Genomic DNA, 19042 nt, shown 5'->3' on the forward strand with positions numbered 1-19042 from the left:
GGGTGAAGGGTGTGTGTGTAATTAGGTGCTCGTAGTTTTGTGTGAAGGAAGAGAGTTGTCTTTAGAGGGCAGGCTGTGACTGCCCCCTTGTGTTGTGAAACACACAGGAAAATGTTCAGTGAGGTCACAGCTGGGTTTAATGATAAGTTCAAAGCACCCCCTGATCCAGTGCTTAGACTTCACAGGGAGTAATTATCGTTTCGGCAGGTGCCTACTGCCTCCTTCTCCTAATGCCTCCTACTCTAATAGGAGTGAATTTTTTTTGCTTAAAATCAATACAAGTATAACGATACACTGAACTTTATTTATAAAAATAGTTTGACTATTTTGACATAATTATGTCATGGTCAGGGAAACAGTGACACACTCCGGTTGACCAGTTTTCACTGAGCAAAAATTCTTGAAATTCTGTCAACATAATAAAATCTAAGGAATACAAATATGCTATACACATGTTGACTAAAGTTAAGTAGTACTGTAGACTGACACATAACTACAATTGGGTTTTATTAAATAATCTGGAATCTACTGTAGACAAGAGAAGACTCTTGAGCTCACTTCTTACAGAACACGAAGACAGCATAACCGGCAGCACATACAAAAGCAATGATGAAGACTATCATGGTGATGAAGAAGGCATCTCTCTCATCCTCCAAGTCATTATACTCGTCCAAGGTTGGCTGTCTTGGCAAATTTCCATCCTCTTGCAGGGCAATGTGCCACCTGCAAGTGAGAGGCAGACAGATAGTGGTTATGTTGTATAAACTACTAAGTATCTGTACCACTTCATGGGTACAGTTCAGTGTCACAACCACATAATCATTGCATATATTAAACTTCACACTAGTCTCTCTCTCCAGTGCACCACCTCCAGCTCTTGCCAAATGACCTGCCTGTCTGAGACACAATGGCAAGGAGGAAAGAAGAATCTCACCTGTCAGGGAACTCAGTTTCCACTGTGCACTCATCTTGCACTAACATGTACTTATGATCCCCTACTTTGACAGGCAGCCACTTAGGGATGTCAAGATCCTTCCAGCCTGACTCCTCATCTGGCGTGGGATTGCTGGAAGGGAAAAAAGATGTTGATTAGTACTATGAGAGAAAAAAAAGCCCACTTAAGTGCCATCTCCCAAAAGACTGACAAATAGAAAAGTCAGAAGTTGATGGAGGATAAGTATCTTGAAACCTCCCTCTTGAAAAAGGCCAAGTGATAGAAATGGAGAAATACCGAAGCAGACAGGAACTTCCAGAGATTACCAGAGAAAGGGATGAATGATTGAGAATACTGGTTAACTCTTGCATTAGAGAGGTAGACAGAATAGGGATGACAGAAGGAAGAAAGTCTTGTGTAGTGAGGAGGGGAGGGGAGGCATGCAATTAGTAAGATCAGAAGAGCAGTTGGCATGAAAGTAGTCACAGAAGATAGCAAGAGGTGCAACACTGCAGCAATGAGAAAGATGCTGAAGACAATCAGTTAAAGGGGAGGAGTTGATAAGATGGAAGAACTTTATTTCACCTTGTCTAAAAGAGCAGTATGAGTGGGAGACAGTTGAGTATCATTGAAGAAGAGGGGATAGTTATCTGGAATGTTGTGTTGAGCTGATAGATAGAAGAATTGAGTTTTTGAGGCAATGAACAATACTAAGTTTGCTCTGCCCCAATTAGAAATTTTAGAGAGATCAGAAGTTAGGCATTCTGTGGCTTCCCTACGTAAACTGTTTACTTCCTGAAGGGTTGGACTTCTACAAAAGACGTGGAAAAGTGCAGGGTGGTATCATCAGCGTAGGAGTGGATAGGACAAGAAGTTTGGTTTAGGTCATTGATGAATAATAAGAAGAGAGTGAGTGACAGGACAGAACCCTGATGAACACCACTGTTAATAGATTTAGGAGAAGAACAGTGACTGTCTACCACAGCAGCAATAGAAGAGTCAGGAAGGAAACTTGAGATAAAGTTACAGAGAGAAGGATAAAAGCTGTAGGGTAGTTTGGATATCAAAGCTTTGTGCCAGACTCTATCAAAAGCTTTTTGATATGTATAAGGCAACAGTGAAAGTTTCACCAAAATCCCTAAAAGAGGATAACTAAGACTCAGTAAGGAAAGCCAGATCACCAGTAGAGTGGCCTTGATGGAACTCATACTGGTGATCAGACAGAAAGTTGTGAAATGATAAATGTTTAAGAATCTTCCTGTCGAGGATAGATTAAAAAACTTTAGAGAAACAGGAAATTAAGGCAATAGGATGATAGTTTGAGGGATTAGAGCAGTCACCCTTTTTATGAACAGGCTGAATGTAGGCAAACTTCAAGCAGAAAGGAAAGGTAGATGTTGACAAAGAGAGTTGAAAGAGTTTGACTAGGGAAGGTGCAAGCATGGAAGCACAGTTTTTGAGAACAACAGGAGGGACCCCATCAAGTCCATAAGCCTTCTGAGGGTTGAGGCCAGCAAGGACATGGAAAACATCAGTGCGAAGGATCTCATGAGTAGCATGAAGTAGTTGGAGGGTGGAGGAGAGGGAGGAATAAGCTCCGAATCATCCAAGACCAAGTTTTTAGAAAAGGTTTGAGTGAAGAATTCAGTCTTAGAAATAAATGAGATGACAGTGGTGCCATCGGGTTGAAATAAAGGAGGGAAAGAAGAAGCAAAGTTATTGAAGTTTTTTTGGCTAGGTGCCAGAAGTCATGAGGGGAGTTAGATCTCGAAAGATTTTGACACTTTCTATTAATGAAGGAGTTTTTGGCTGGTTGGAGAACAGACTTGGCATAAATCCAGGTATAAATATAAAGTGCATGAGATTCTGGCAATGGAGAACTCAAGTATCTTTTGTGGGCCACCTCTCTAACATGTATAGCATGAAAAGAGGCAGTGTTAAATCAAGGTTTGGAAGGTTTAGGTTGAGAAAAAGAGTGAGGAATGCATGCCTCCATGCCAAACACTATCACCTCTGTTATGCGCTCAACAAACAGAAATGGGTCTCTGACAAAGAAGCAAAAGTCACTTCAGGGAAAATCAGAATAATACCTCCTCAGGTATTATGCATCTTTCTCACCCATAGATGGCAAAATTAGTCCACATTTTCACCATGCGATCCTTTACTATCAATTGCTGGTCCTCCAATTGCCCCGGGAAGGAGAAGATGTACAGCATCTCATCAGAATGGGTAACACCTGGAAACAGTCTTACTTTTAGCTTGTTTGGCTTTTGGAGTGCTTGATATTTTCAGCCCTATGCATACCAAGATGATTTGGTAACCTTCCTGAGATTACAAAACTCTGCATTCTCTAGAGCATATGGTATTTATCAAACAGGCAGACATGGAACAGTAAAAACAGTGGTGAGAGGGAAGATAGTGCCTTGCCTGTTCTGTAAGGTACGTCGGTTAGGCCCATGAAGAGCCATCTGAACATGGTGTCGTCTGACTCAAAGTCAAAGGAGTAGTAGTAAGTGTCAGAAGAACCATACTTAGCATGGAGCTTGGCTGTCTGCCAGCCACCTGCCTTCAGGAAGAATACACCTGCTGCCTACATGTGAAAAAAAATCATACCAGTATAAAAAGAAATGCAAAGAAAATTATGAAACAATGTAAAGATCAAGTTATAAACCTCAGTGGGCTATGATAAACTCAATCTTAATGTTCCAATAAGATTTATAACTGACTTACATCAACGTAGCCTGGAGCTGAATTGTTGAAGTCCCCTGCGTCAAGTCCTGATATGAAGGAATCCTGGATTGCCTCAGAGATGCCATTGGTATAGTCCTGCACACCTGGGGAAACATTTACCAAGCTGCTGCTAGAATGATACACCTGGATCACTCCTCATATCATATCCTAAGGTATGCCATGTACTTTGTAGTATGTATACTTAAAAAAAAAAAAAAATCTTATATACTAAGGAGGCTGGGCAGGTGTTAGAAAAATACAAAGTTTAATTGGTGCCCCATAAAAAAGTAGAGAGAAGATCTTCACTCAGGATGTCCTACTGAGTTGTTACTGAAAGGTGAAAAAAAGAATCAGGCAGATCAGTTCCACAGTTTACCAATAAAAGGCATGAAAGAGTAAAGATGTATTTAATCATTGCAAATATGGCAATAAGGGTGATTGTAAGTAGAAAGTCTTGTGCAGCAAGGCTATGGGAGGGAAAGGGGATGGTGCTAACAAGTTTTAAAGAATGGGGAGCATGGAAATATAAGAATAAAAGGTAAAATGAGCAACGCTGAAAGATTGAAAACAATGGTTTAAAGTGAAAAACTCGTGAAATAAATTTTGACTCAGTCCTGTTTCATAAGCCAGAGAGAGAGAGAGAGAGAGAGAGAGAGAGAGAGAGAGAGAGAGAGAGAGAGAGAGAGAGAGAGAGAGAGAGAGAGAGAGAGAGAGAGAGAGAGAGAGAGAGAGAGAGAGAGAGAGAGAGAGAGAGAGAGAGAGAGAGAGAGAGAGAGAGAGAGAGAGAGAGAGAGAGACCCTGCATGTTTGATGGAGATAGCTAAGTATGATTGAAGAAGAGAAGATAGTTGCCTGAAATACATGGTTTGCATTGCTCCATTCAGAAACTGTACAGATATGTGAATGCTGTACTACAGCTGTTCCTAGGTGTAAAATTATGAAACTAAGGTATACTGAATTCACTACATATAGCTACTCATATGTACATCCAGTGGGCAGCAGGAGCAGGGCAAGAGCATACAACTTACCAAAACAGTTGAGGAAATCGATCATCATGTCATTCTTGAGGTACTCAGTGTCTTCCAGTTTGTTGTTGGGCCTCAGGAACTCTGTGTACATGACTGGCAGGAAGGAGACAGATGAATAGTACATTTTTGAGGTCAAGTTATTTAATTGTAATACTTGACTAATTGCATGACTTGATACTTCTATTGTGGTACATCAACACACATGTATATCAGTCTCTGATTCCTTTAAACTCTTTATACATTCCAATGATATGGATCATACCTTCCTTGTTTCATTTATGTTTGTTTTACTGATTTAATGAAGTATATCTTTCATATTTCAAGTACTTTTCACTGATGTCTTGCATCACTTAAAATCCTGATCTTCCACACTCTACTCACTCTTATCTGCCTATCCAAAACTTACTTGTCAAAACAAAAGATCCTTCATGCTTGTTGGTTCCAATAATAAGAGGCACATCACTGAAGTTTCCATCTTTCAGATAGTCTATGGGATGCTTTACCACAAGACGTTCTCTAACATTAGAGCTCTGGGTGACAGGCGCTGCTCCTCTGAAACCCATCTGTCCATTCTTACGGTCTTGACCCTGTCAAAAGTGTAAGAGCTGAACACATCTACATATCTATCTGCATATTAGGCTGACATCTCAAAAGAGTAGTTGGGACAAAAAGCACACACACACACACACACACACACACACACACACACACACACACACACACACACACACACACACACACACACACACACACAATAGATAAACTACAAGAGAGAGATGGTTGGGTTGATGCAGTCTATTTAGATCTGAATAAAAGCTTTTGATACAGTTCCACATAAAAGTCTCATATGGAAACTGGAACATCGAGGAGGGCTAAAAGGAAAAATACTTAAGTGGATGAAGGATTATCTCCAAGGTAGGGAAATGAGTACAGTAATCAGAGATAATAAATCAAGTTGGTGTGAAGTAACAAGCAGAGTACCACAAGGGTCTGTGTTGGCACCTATAATGTTTCAGGTCTATATAAATGATATGACGGTGGGTTTAAATAGCTACATTAACATGTTTGCAGATGATGCAAAATTGATGAAAGTAATAAAGAACCAAGAGGATTGTGAGGAACTACAGAGGGATATTGATAGAATTTATGAATGGAGTAAACGATGGAAATTAGAATTTAATATAAAGAAGTGCCATGTAATGGAGATGGGAAGAAGTAAAAGGAGACCTTCATGGGAGTATAAGATGGGAGGAATCACAATACCAAAGAGCAAAGAAGAAAAAGACTTGGGAGTAATAATTCAAGACACGCTATCACCAGAAAAACATATCAATGGAATATTTGGCTCTACATATAATTTGCTAGCAAATATCAGGGTGGCATTTAATTACTTAGACAAAGAAATGATGAAGAAAATTATAACACACATGATACGCCCCAAACTGGAATACGCAGCAGTGGTATGGTCACCACACAAGAAGAAAGATATAAGGAAATTGGAAAGGATACAAAGAACAGCTACGAAAATGATATCTGAATTGGAAGACCTAAGTTACGAGGAAAGATTGGAAGAAATTGGATTACCAACACTGCAAGAAAGAAGGGAAAGAGGAGACCTGATAACAATGTTCAAATTAATAAACAACATGGAGAAGATAGACAGAGATGACCTAGTTGTAAAAGTGGAGGAAGGAGATAGATGTACAAGGGGACATATGAAGAAATTAAAGAAGAGTCATTGTTTGGGAGATATTAAAAAATACAGCTTTCCACATCAAACGGTTGAAATATGGAATAACTTAAAAGAAGAAGTGGTTGCGGCAAAGAGTGTACACATGTTTAAAGAGAGATTAGATAAATTCGGGTATGGAGACAGGACTAATTGAGCTTTGGCTCGGACCCTGTACTGTACAACTAGGTAAATACAACTAGGTAAATACACACACACACACACACACACACACACACACACACACACACACACACACACACACACTGTGTAGTGTAGTGGTCAGCATTCTCAGTTTACAACTGAGAAGGCCCAGGTTTGAGTCCCATGCACATCAAGCCAAATGGGCCAGCCTCTTAATGTGTAGCCCCTGTTCACCTAACAGCAAGTAAGTATGGAATGTAACCCAAGGGGTTGTGAACTTGCCAGTTTGGTGTGTGGTGTGTGGGTAGTTACGGTCCTACCCAAAGATTGATCAGTATGACCTATGAGCTCTTTCTGTAGGGGAGCAGCTGGCCGCGTGACAGCAGAAGACCATAGGTGAATGATACACACACACACACACACACACACACACACACACACACACACACACACACACACTACACCACGTAGTGTAGTGGTTAGCACACTCAGCTCACAACCAAGAAGGCCCTGGTTCAAATCCTGGGTGTGGCAAGGCAAACAGGCGAGCCTCTTAATGTGTAGCCCCTGTTCACCTAGCAGCAAGTAGGTATGGGATGTAACCTGAGTGGTTGTGATCTCATTGTCCTGGTGTGTGGTGTGTCAATGGTCTCAATCCTACCCAAAGATTGGTCTCTGTGAGCTCTGAGCTCTTTCCATAGGGGAATGGCTGGCTGGGTGACCAGCAGATGACCGTAGGTGAATCGCACACACACACACACACACTCACAAATGATAGGAGTAAAAAAAAAAAAAATAGTGGAATAATAATGATAAAAGACAAAGGATGTAAAACAAAATAAGAGAAAAGCAAATATAAGAATACAAGAAAGAATACAAGAAGCAACAGAGGATATCTTCAAGTGCCTTAGCAAAATAATAAAAAAGTAAAAATGTGTTCTTTGTTGGAGAATCTAACTGCCAGGAGATAATAAAAAAAGTAAAAATGTGTTCTTTGTTGGAGAATCTAACTGCCAGAATATAATAAAAAAGTAAAAATGTGTTCTTTGTTGGAGAATCTAACTGCCAGAAGATAAAAATGGTAAATATTTCAAGAAGGAAGTGAAAATGTTTGGGGAAAAGCAGATAATGGATTCACTGGGTGACTGAAAATAAAACAGTGGTGAGAGAATCAAATAACAAGAATGGACATAGTGCTTAAAGAAAAGAATGGACTTTGTTAATGAGGTAAAATACATGTATTCAATGAGAAAGAGTGACCATGGAGATACAGAAATTGAGACAGAAAAGAATTTCAAGGATGAGAATGAATCATTCATGGGGAATATGAAAACTATGGAAAAAGCAATCATGAAAGATCTTAGAAAATCCATTGAAAAATTTAATGGATAGCTCTGAAGAGGGTAAGCAACGTGCAAGAGAAATAAAAAAATTTCCCAAGATTATGATTATGAACAAGGAGTTCATATGATCCATCACAAGTTTTAATAATTGACTTGAGCAGTTTTATCCATCTTATTGTATGTATCAAAAGTAAGGGGAAATAAAAATGGCTTAATGTTCATTCTTACTGTCAGAATCACCATCATTATCAAGATCATCATTCTCTTACCACAAAATGGGCCATGTTAATACTCAGTATGTCAGCATCCATGTCTCTCATGCATTCGTAAAGTGCTGTGTGGTTATCTGTTGGGCACTTGTTGTATTCACCAATGACCTCCGCTGATGTGATGGGGTCTGGGTCGTGGGACCAGTGCTCCAGTGCAGACCCACTCTCTCCTATTACTCCGCGGAAAAGACCTGTTGCCAGTAAAGAAGTGACTCGACATGTAGATGCATTGGTTACAGGTGTGTTGTCTTCTGCTTATTAGAACTAGATCTCTAAGAAAATGTGAATATTTATCAAAGATTTCTGTCTTATGCTAATGCACTTCTTAATTTCATATGATCCATCACAAGTTTTAATCATTGACTTGAGCAGTTTTATCCATCTTAGGTGTTGATGACACTGCCTTGAGTATTGACATGAATATGTACTTTTCTTAATAATTTTTAGATGTAAAGACTTTTCCTGTATTTGCCAAAATTAATTTAAGTCCTCTGCAGTTTCTAAGACTGAGATGGCATCATCCATACACCTTTGTCTACTTTAAATATTCTGTTTGTTTTGTTTCTCAGAGATGTAATAGGAAGATCATGATCACCAAGAATAAATTCTCTTTGTTAGCAAATAGCCTCTATCAAAATCCATCACACTTATTCCTGTTATTGAGGCTTTTTGGGGATATGATGCATTATTGTTCTCTTTTCACCTCTGCTACAAGCAAATGGCCAGTATTATCAATGTCACCATTGTTGTCACCATTATCATCATCAATAAAAGCAATAATCAAAGAAATCTGCTGAGCCTCAACCCTCCTTGGAGCACTACAGGCAGCCTCTCACCTGCAGCTTCAGGCAGCAGCAAGAGGTAGCCGACAGAGGCAGCACCAGCACTCTCTCCAAAGATAGTCACTTTGGTTTTGTCTCCCCCAAAACCTTCAATGTTGTCTTGCACCTGTGAAGATGTGGGGGTAAGATGACTGATGGACAGGAACACATCTTACAATCCCTCAGACCTTTAAATTTATCAAGCTCTGTAAGCACCATGCATTCTAAGATATACAAATAAATATGAATGAATATTTAAAGAGGTTTCCCTGGAGGTCTTAAATGGTTATATTTCAACACAATTTATTCAAGGATAGGCAAATATGATAGCATGTATAATACTTCAGTGTCATGGGTTTAAAGTGTATTATCGTAACCAGGTGTATCAACCACTGATGTAATTGATCAGGAACAAGTAATTTTTACACCAATTGTGGCAACCTTTGGGAACTTTTTTGTGTTAAAGGGTACATGAAAACCTTATTGCTGATAGAGGCTGAAACTCTGAAAAGCTAGTTCAGATGGTTCACCACATTTACTATCTATCTATGTACCAATCAAGCAGACATCATACCCATTGCAGTGCTGTAATCTGGTCCCACAAGCCAGCATTGCCAGGAGCGTCATCATTATCCAAACTGAAGAACCCTGGAAAAGCAAGGAAGTTATGAGAAATCAGTTATAAATCTCAACTCTACTTTCATGCACAGTGGATGATGTCCCAGTCAAGTGCATACTTGGCTTAACAAATACGAGTATTTCAATCATAGCACTTGAACATAAGAACAAAGCAACATAAGAAAACAAGGGAAGCTGAAAGAAGCCATCAAGCCTACACATAGCAGTCACTGTATGAAATATACCTATCCATTTACACCTATCATCTTCATCCATAAATTTGTCTAATCTTTCTAAAGCTCCCTAATGGCTCAACACTAACAATCTGATTACAGAGTCCATTCCATTCATCTACCACACACACACACACACACACACACATACAAATGTACATGCATGCAATAATACAGCTTCCCCCAAAGAAGCAAAGATATATGGCATGGATGTACAGTATGTTTCCTTGGGTCTATAAATGGAATAATATGGAAACAAAACTTGCATAACAGGATGGCACTAATTGATATGACTCAATAAATTGTCGCTACTTATATATTTATGGCTGACTCTAGTAGGTTATACTATCTGCTCCAGGCCATTCAACTCTCCTGCCATACTGTCTGTTCCCTCATCGTGGCTTACCAAGATTGCCGAGGCGGTAATGGATGACAACCAGTATCACGTCATGGTCAAGAAGTTTGGTGGGTAGGTAGAGAGAAGAGTCGCCAGAGATGAAGGCACCACCGTGGATGAAGAACATGACAGGGAGCAGGCGCTTGCCATCAGGGAGCTGTGAATGGTGTCGGTCATCACCATCATCATCACAGCCTCATTATAGCCATTTGTAGCAATATCATATGACATCAAAATCTTCATTATCATCATCATATTATCACTATCATTGTACAATTGTCTTAGCCACTGCTGAGACACTACTGAAGGTGACATCAACAGTTTGAAACATCCAAGACACATCTGCAGAGCCTATGAAAGAATATCAGTTTCCCTAAATTGAATGGCACAAAAGCAATCACCTCCTTTCTGCAGCTTTCCTAAAGCTGTTAAGAGTTACATCAGCAGTGAACTATCACAGGAGGCAGGTCATTATTTAAGTCTGTATCAGCAACTTCAGAAACAAATATGTACAAATAAGGTTATTTAAGATTTTTTTTTACTGAAATCAAAATAGCCTCAAGTATATTCTCCTCCATCCCTTTCTCCACACTTTTATTATACCCTCTCTTTCTCATCTTCACTTCATCTCCTTTGTACATTTCCTTAATTTTTCAGTTTCCTGAACAATGCATAAGCAGACAATTTTCAGGAGCTGCCTCATGATGAGCCATTCCTGTTTGTTACTTTCACTCAGTTACTGGAAGGAAGAGGTGTTGACACATGGTAAATGAGATGCTGGGAAAGACTTACATATGGGGTATACACATTGAGGCTGAGGCAGTCTTCCTTCCCTCCAGGCACTCCACCAATCATGGACTTCTGGGGGCACATCTCGCCCAGGTGGTTCAGGTAAAGCTCTGAGTCATTTCCCCAGTAAGGCTCCTTGGGGACTGTTTTCTGTGGAATGATTAATAATTTCAATGCCAAGTTCTGAAATCACTGATAATAATAATAATAATAATAATAATAATAATAATAATAATAATAATAATAATAATAATAATAATAATAATAACAATAATAATAACACCAATAAAGCAAAAAATATCAATAACAATAATGAATAATGTAAAAAGAAAAATGAGGCTTAATAATAATAATAATAATAATAATAATAATAATAATAATAATAATAATAACAAGAATAACAACAACAACAGCCATCTTCGTCACCTTGAACCTGAGCTCTCCACTCATTTCCTCGCCGTACATAATTCCCTGGAAGGCGAAGATGGGTCGGTCCTTGATGGTCTTCATGTGCTTCCCGATGAGCGTCACGGGTTCACTCGCTCCGTTGAGGCTGTCGTGCACGATGATAGGCGGGTTGTCGTTCATCCCACGCACTGTGAACCTGAGAGAGAAGATATTGTGGAGTTAAGGACTGTCTGGCTTAGGTAGAGATGATATTGGCTAGAAAAGAGAGAAATTGTGAATCTGGGAGGGGAAACAAAAGTTAAGGACTGCGTGGTTGTGGTGGGGATGATATTGGTTTATAGACTAGAGGAAAACCGTTAATCTAGGAGGGCTTGTACCGTAGAGTTAAGATATGTTTGGGTTTGGCGGGGATGATATTGGCTAGACTAGGCAGCTATGCACTTGAGAGAAAAGGCATCGTGGATTTAAAGGGCTGTCTGGGTGCGGTGGGGAGGATAGTGGCTTGAGGGAAACTGCTATGGTGGACTCGAATGGAGGAGACGCAGTTATAAGAATAATAAAGTTGACACGCTGACATATAAGCTGTAGTAAGTTTTCGATGCTTTACATAATATGATTAATAAATACATGACTAAATAAATGACTGATAGAAAACGTAAATCAACAAATAGATAAATAAACATGGTGTGCACACACACACACACACACACACACACACACACACACACACACACACACCAGACTGAGATACTCTTGAAGGTTAGAAACCCAAACAAGAATAAAAATACAGAGAATGGAGTATCAAGCTTCCTCGCTTCGTCTCTTTTAACTCTTTACGATGTGCTGGAAATACGGCGACAAATATAGACAGATAGACGGATAGATAAATAGACAGACAAACAGACAAAAAAAAAAAGATAGATGGATAGATGGACATATAAAAAGATAGACAGATAGATTTAGGTAAAACAGATAGATATAGACAGATCAATAGAAAGACAGATAATGAGACCCTTGATGATAACAATCACGATGATCGACATCGAAGAAAGCTGATAGGGGCGTGAGCGACATAAGGACAGCCTCTTGAGGTGATCCAACACGCCGCCTGTTATCACAGTTTTCTTATATTCCCTCTCTCAACGAGAAAGGCGAGTTGCTGCAAGATGCTTTGAGGAAAAAAATGAAAGAGAGAAGAAATGATGGGAAGGTATTTAAGAGGTATTGAAGAGGGAGAAGGGAGGAGAAATGACGTGGAAGTTTTTGCTTAAGTTTTAAAATGTACTTACTGCTCCCATAATTCCTCACTGACAGCACCTTGCAGGCCCCAGTTGACTTGAGGCACTTCTGGCGGGTCGTTGGAAGGTGTGTCGGCGCGGACGTGGGTGGCCAAAGGAGGCACACTGTTTCCCAGTACCCCGGCGGCCCCCACCACGAGCGCCACGAGGAGACACCGCATCTAGGGATAAAGACGACTGGGTGATGCTGGTGGTGGTGATGGTGGTGGTGAGGCTTTTGTGTTAGTAATTATTATTGGTGTCTAATGATTTATTTGTTAGACCAGTTGGTATCAGTATATTTTCTTGATTTTTTTTTTACCTGTTTGTCAGTCAGTTATAGTGTTTTTACTCCTGGAATAACCTTTGGGAGTTGGCCGAGTAGGGGAATTCCCCTTGAGCTGCGTTGCCGTGTCTCTACAAGACCAATTATCGGCTTAATACCTATCTCTCTGCTTTCCTGTCCTTTTCTTCTACTTTCACCTTAGTAGTCCGGTGCTATTTTGGCTTGTTATCTGCCCTGTCATGAATCTTCTTTGGTATGCGATCTACACTTTATTTTGCGATCTACGTGTTATGAATCTACTTTTGTATGCAATCTACACTTTATAATGTGATCTACAACAAGAAAAAGTTGTACTTATCAAGAACAAGGAAAACACTTGTCTTAGTTTCGAGAGAAAATGTTTGATTAGAGAGTCTGAAGCACGAGTGGAATATCAAAGAAGAGACCATGAGACACTTCACCCAATTATTTAGAGGGAATTCGCTGAAGGCTCAATAACCCATTCCGACGACTGGCCAGCTTACTCTAATTTAAGCCAACTCAAATTTCATAATTTTTCCGTAAATCATCAGCAATATTACCTTGATTCTAACATCGGAGCTCATACTCAAGGAACTGTAAGATCCTAGCTTGATGCGAAGATTCGTATTTTGAAAATAATGTGAGGCATCAATCAAAGAGCATTTCAGTCTCACCGAGACTACTTCTGTTGGCGGATGATGAGAAAAGAAGCTCCTGACCTCTATTTAGCATTTTTAGCCGATGCACTCTACGTGTTGTTCATCGCTAGATTATGGAAAAAAAAAAAACATTTTCTCTATGCTATATATCATTCCAAAATAAAAATTTGTACGGTGTAGATACTTTTCCTTGTAGATAACAAGCCGAAGTACGGTGTAAATATTTTTTCCCTGTAGATAACAAGCCAAAGTAGCACCAGTAATCCTAGGTCAGGTCACCTCGTGAGGACCGCAAGGTCTGATGTGGCCTGTTTTTCTATGTAACTCTCTCTCTCTCTCTCTCTCTCTCTCTACTGTGTGAATAATTTTTCTATAATTTATTTGTTCGTGGTAATTGTTTCGCGTAATCTTGATTTGGGGCAGAGCAGATTCGTCGCACTGTCGTCTCACTCGCATGAATGGCTTTGGTTATTCGAGCTACTGGTCAAGAGGAAGCAATGATAGGACCTCTATCGGCCCTTCTCTCCTAAAAATATTTGCTCTTATTGTAAATAAGTTCTTTCTCCCGTCTGTGAAGAACACGCGAACACTTGGGAGTTGCTTCCATCGTGGAAGTGTCCCTCGAGAGGTTGAGCCACCCCTCTCTCTGACTTGAGTCACCTGACCCTACCGATAAGCACCCCGGGTGCTCGACCTAAATGACACGTCGCAAAGCTATATTGTCAAATGTTGATATTTATGTAAAATCCAGACTATTTATTATCTTAAAACCCGAACCATTCGTAGCACTGAATGGTATGATGAGCAAAATAATCCATACTTAGTACTTGAATTTCAATAAAAAAGTAAAAAGAACTGATATATTTAAGAGAAATTGTGTGATGTGGCGCAAAGCTAACGGATCTCGGCCAACGCCTAAACGTTCTTCCGAGAGAGAGAGAGAGAGAGAGAGAGAGAGAGAGAGAGAGAGAGAGAGAGAGAGAGAGAGAGAGAGAGAGAGAGAAAGTATAGTTGAAGTTACACGGGATTTGAAGAGTATTTTTATGGTTTAGTGCCAGATTAATAAGATTTCTACACTGTTAATAAAAAAGAAAAATACTTTTGAGAACCGGTTAGTAATTTGTGGCCTTTGAAAATTGTCGTGGTGAGAGCAAAGCATTTCGGAATATGTGTTCTGCATTATACTTGGTGATGCTGGAAAGCAGGTCTTACGAATGTTATATCCTTCTTTAACTGCGTATATAATGTTGGTGGCAGTGACGATGAACGCCGTGGTGGTGATTGATTGATTGAAGTTATGGCGCCGCAACATCGCGGTCATATGGCGAGTACTGAGAGTAGCTTTTTTAATCCATTATTTATTTTTTCCCCTAGACGGGTGTCCCTGAGACACACACACACACAAAAAAGAAAAAAGATAGATAAATAAATAAATAAAGATAATGATACATAGATAAATAAATAAATAAACAGATAATAAAAAAAGATGAAAAGTCACAGCGTCTATTAAGAGTAAGACCATTAATACCGAGAATCATCTTACCAGGGAGAGACACACCACACGGGTATTCAAATTCAGGACGTCCATGCCTACTGTCGTATTCTTCAACGCTTTGTTCTCTCAAATGAGGTTATTTTTGAAGGCCACAAAGATCACTGGCCTGATTCTCATGGATATTTTTCCTACTTATGGTGCAGAATCCTTGTTAAACTATCACTAGAATCATAAACATCATTATTATTGTTATCGGTATTATTGTTGTTATTGTTATCATTCTTTTTATTATTACTGATGCTATTGCTATCGCTATTGTTATCTAATGTTATTTTCTCCCATTTCTTGGTTAAGTTAGCACAGCAGCCTTACAAAAAAAAAAAAAATCTGGCGGGGAGTTTCAGCTTGACAGACTGATCGAGAGCCAGATATGTGTGTATATGTGCAGTGTAAATATAATGTCTGTAAAATAATAGCAATAAACATTTAGTTACTTACGTACTTACTTACAAACACTTTGGAAACCTCCAGTAGCTTCTATTAAAGTCTGCTGAAATCAATCGAGCTAAAGCAACGAAATATTTGAGACTACTGATCTTTATTATTGGAAAGAAAATCTGAGTAACACCTCATACATGAACGCTTCCTTCAGTATTAAGCAATTCGTGACTTCATGTTGAGAGAGAGAGAGAGAGAGAGAGAGAGAGAGAGAGAGAGAGAGAGAGAGAGAGAGAGAGAGAGAGAGAGAGAGAGAGAGAGAGAAAGAGAGAGAAACTGTGAGGCAATGCAAGTGAGGGAAGATACCGTTGCTCAAAGAAATGATGTTGCACTCTACAAAATGCTGCAGGAAAATGAATAATAATAATAATAATAGTAATAAAAAATCTGTCAGCTATCTTTATCGGCTCTATTGCATCCTTACATCGTATTAGTTTTCGTGCAGCTCTTTAAATAAACCAGTGCATTGGTCCATACATTAATTTTCATTTCATTTATATACATGAAATTCACTGGACTCGTTACCTTCATCATCTGTACATACCAGCAGATAGCATCACACTATTGCTGATGAAGAGAAGCAGCGCACGATCTTGCCGCTGCTGTCAGTGTGAGGGATAGTTACTCTTATAATACGCATCACTCCCATGACCAAGACACTTTCGAAAACTGAGATAGGATTCTACAGGTGAAGAGGTTTATGTTAAAGGTAAAATTCATATACGTGCACAGTATATGGGGATATAAGCTGATTGAGGAGGCACTGATTACTCTGACATAGTAATCAGTCGCGTGCCTGGCGGATCACACTAGGTAAAATCCTAAGTTATTGTAAAAAATCAAAGAAAATAAGGTGGCACAAAACAGAGGACACACACTCGAAAATTTTGGTGAGAATAATGCTCAAATATGAAATCACATACAGAAATTTGAAGAAAGTGTTTTTTTTAATTTTTGCATGATGAGATTCAACTGCATTTCACCGCAAAGGGGTAGGACTGATGGTGATAACAGTGATCAATGTTGGGATCTGTGAGGTGCACGGAAGTCTGAAGGAGGAAGAAAGATAATTGAATTTTACAGCACAGCAACGATCAAATGTATTCTGCTGGTGATTCTGTGGAGTAGGATTATTGGTGATCACGTACATAACTTGATGGTAATGTTAGAGCGCCAGACAGAAATCTTGATAACAGTACGCTTTCCTAAAAAAATATATTTCTGATTTGAATTAGTCTGCATCAAACCTACACGCTGCCTCAAGCTCCGTGGGTCGCTGGGAAGAACAGAACCAAATCCTATTACATACTTTAAAGGAAACAGCGAGTGGCTTTGTTTACTTTTTATTTATTCATGTTTTTTACTGTAGTGAGAGAAAATGACTTAGAATGATTTAAACTAAAGTAAAGAAATGGTGTAGCTTTTCAAACGGGATAACCAAAGACAATAATATCTATGTGAATTTATCAATTTGGTCACCTGGGAACGCAAAGAACAAATACCTGTCGTAATGTTAATATAAATACATATATAAATAAACAAATAAATGAATAAATGAATGAGTTGATAGAACCACACTTACTTAAGAAAGAAAACCTGTCTTTATGAAACAAACGAAACAGTGAAAGAAACTCAATATTATCAACTTACGACATTAAAACATTACACTAGGTGGCTACATTAAGTGAAAACGAGAATAATGTATAGCCGATACACTATAAGTAACAAAATAAAATCTAACCTCGCTCGGAGTATAGGTAGCGACTGTTTCTCCCCTTTCCTGATTTGGCCTGGCCTGAACAGAGACGATGAAAGGTGAGGTTGCTGCGTCTACGGTCAGGTGGCGCCGATGTGAGTGGTCAGGGGCGCTGCAGGTGACTGAGTGAGTCTCCCACTCAGCAAGTGGATAATGAAGGTGGTGGTGGTGGTGGTGGTGGCGGTGGGACGTGTATCGCTTAGAGATTAAATGATCTGGAAGTAGTATGGCCGCTGAGAGAGAGAGAGAGAGAGAGAGAGAGAGAGAGAGAGAGAGAGAGAGAGAGAGAGAGAGAGAGAGAGAGAGAGAGAGAGAGAGAGAGTCTGTAAAATGAGTTATGAAGATGAGAGAGTTTATACACACAAAAATCACGTAAATATTTGCCCACCACCTTCAGTGTTTACGAGTGGGGTAAGACACAGTGAATAAAATAATATCGTGGGCAACAAGTGGCTATAAAGAGTGGCAGAGCCTTGCCTCGCCGGCATCCAGGCAGCCAGCCCGTGGTCACACTTCACGAGGCTCGCGGGAAGCTGTCACGTTGTGCACTACAAGCTTGTTGACGGGAACCATTTAACAGTGTTTATTGTTTACTGGTCTTGCTAATAATGCAAATCACACGTCTCAATATACAACTAGGATTCATTCAAGCTAATTCAGAGATGAAGAGGTAAAACAATTACATTTTCAAAGGCTACTTTAACAACAGCAACAATAATTATATGTCTTTATATCAATCCTATACCAGGTTGACATCTATATACATTTCCACCGGCATTCCTTGGCATCTTTGCCTCCACCTTATGGCAACACCGCGTGAGGGTCAACTGCGCAGCACATTCGGGAAAGTCCACACCAACAGCAGGGGGCAGCAGCCGAGCTGGTCCACTCTACTGCACCACAGACGATCCATCTCCTCCCTCCCTAAAGCCATCACGCCAAATGCTGCACAGCCTCCTGTCCAGCTCCTCTCGACCGTATCTTCGTTCATGTATTTACAACAGCTCTCTATTTATCTCTGTCATGCACAGCCACTCTTTCCACATACACCCTCTTGCATCCAACGCTTTATTCATAAGGTCCCATCCCATCGTGGTCCTTCCTCCAGCTTTGCATCTGTTCTATCAGTTTCGTTCATCTTCCCCAGTCCGTCAGTTTTCACCTCCTTCACACTGTACCTGCTCTCGCCATGACAATTTGCTACACTGCCTGTTCTTACAGCACCGTATTACCTATGGGAAGGACATGCTAACATTTTTCGAAGCAGAATAACATTGATTAAAGTAATTCAAAATACACTGATAAAAAAAAGTACACAATTAATTAATGCATTAGAAAGGGCTTTCTCAAAGACAGACAAAAGTTCCACATGTGGAATGTCTGTCTCGAGGTGCCTCCAGTAGTCCGCAGCTGTCCACACCACAGCAGTCGTGGGGGCCTCGCTTCCGTCATTCGAATACCACGATGGAGACGTCTTTTTTGTTCCTCGGTGACATCATCACAGTTCCAAAAGAAATAGTTTAAATTTAAGCTAAGATATTGCATTTTCACGGACATACGTGCAACAACAGCGCAAAAACACAGTTCGTAACCTGGACTCCGCTGTA

The 19042-nt window shown here is 39.8% G+C and overlaps 1 protein-coding gene across 1 annotated transcript; it reads right to left on the reverse strand.

Moving 5' to 3' along the window:
- Nucleotides 1-284: 284 nt before the first annotated feature.
- LOC135114823 (juvenile hormone esterase-like) lies at nt 285-17605 on the reverse strand. Its single transcript, XM_064030942.1, has 15 exons — nt 17421-17605; nt 12733-12902; nt 11462-11639; nt 11039-11185; nt 10256-10403; nt 9573-9646; nt 9014-9125; nt 8178-8368; nt 5099-5279; nt 4693-4785; nt 3665-3768; nt 3362-3524; nt 3053-3170; nt 935-1066; nt 285-723 (listed from the first exon to the last, which is right to left on the reverse strand). Exons 2-15 carry the CDS (start codon nt 12900-12902, stop codon nt 555-557), a joined length of 1980 nt encoding a protein of 659 aa, XP_063887012.1. The 5' UTR covers nt 17421-17605; the 3' UTR covers nt 285-554.
- Nucleotides 17606-19042: the final 1437 nt, after the last annotated feature.

The sequence above is a fragment of the Scylla paramamosain genome, chromosome 2 (assembly GCF_035594125.1).
Source record: "Scylla paramamosain isolate STU-SP2022 chromosome 2, ASM3559412v1, whole genome shotgun sequence".
NCBI lineage: Eukaryota > Metazoa > Arthropoda > Malacostraca > Decapoda > Portunidae > Scylla > Scylla paramamosain.

What these genes read in the sequence shown, in the direction of transcription:
- LOC135114823 (XM_064030942.1), bottom strand. Translation starts at nt 12,902, where the DNA reads ATGCGGTGTCTCCTCGTGGCGCTCGTGGTGGGGGCCGCCGGGGTACTG. An exon ending in TTAACATGGCCCATTTTGTG is followed by an intron (nt 5,280 to 8,177) that starts GTAAGAGAATGA and finishes CACTTTTGACAG; the next exon opens with GGTCAAGACCGTAAGAATGG. An exon ending in CGACGTACCTTACAGAACAG is followed by an intron (nt 3,171 to 3,361) that starts GCAAGGCACTAT and finishes GACTGTTTCCAG; the next exon opens with GTGTTACCCATTCTGATGAG.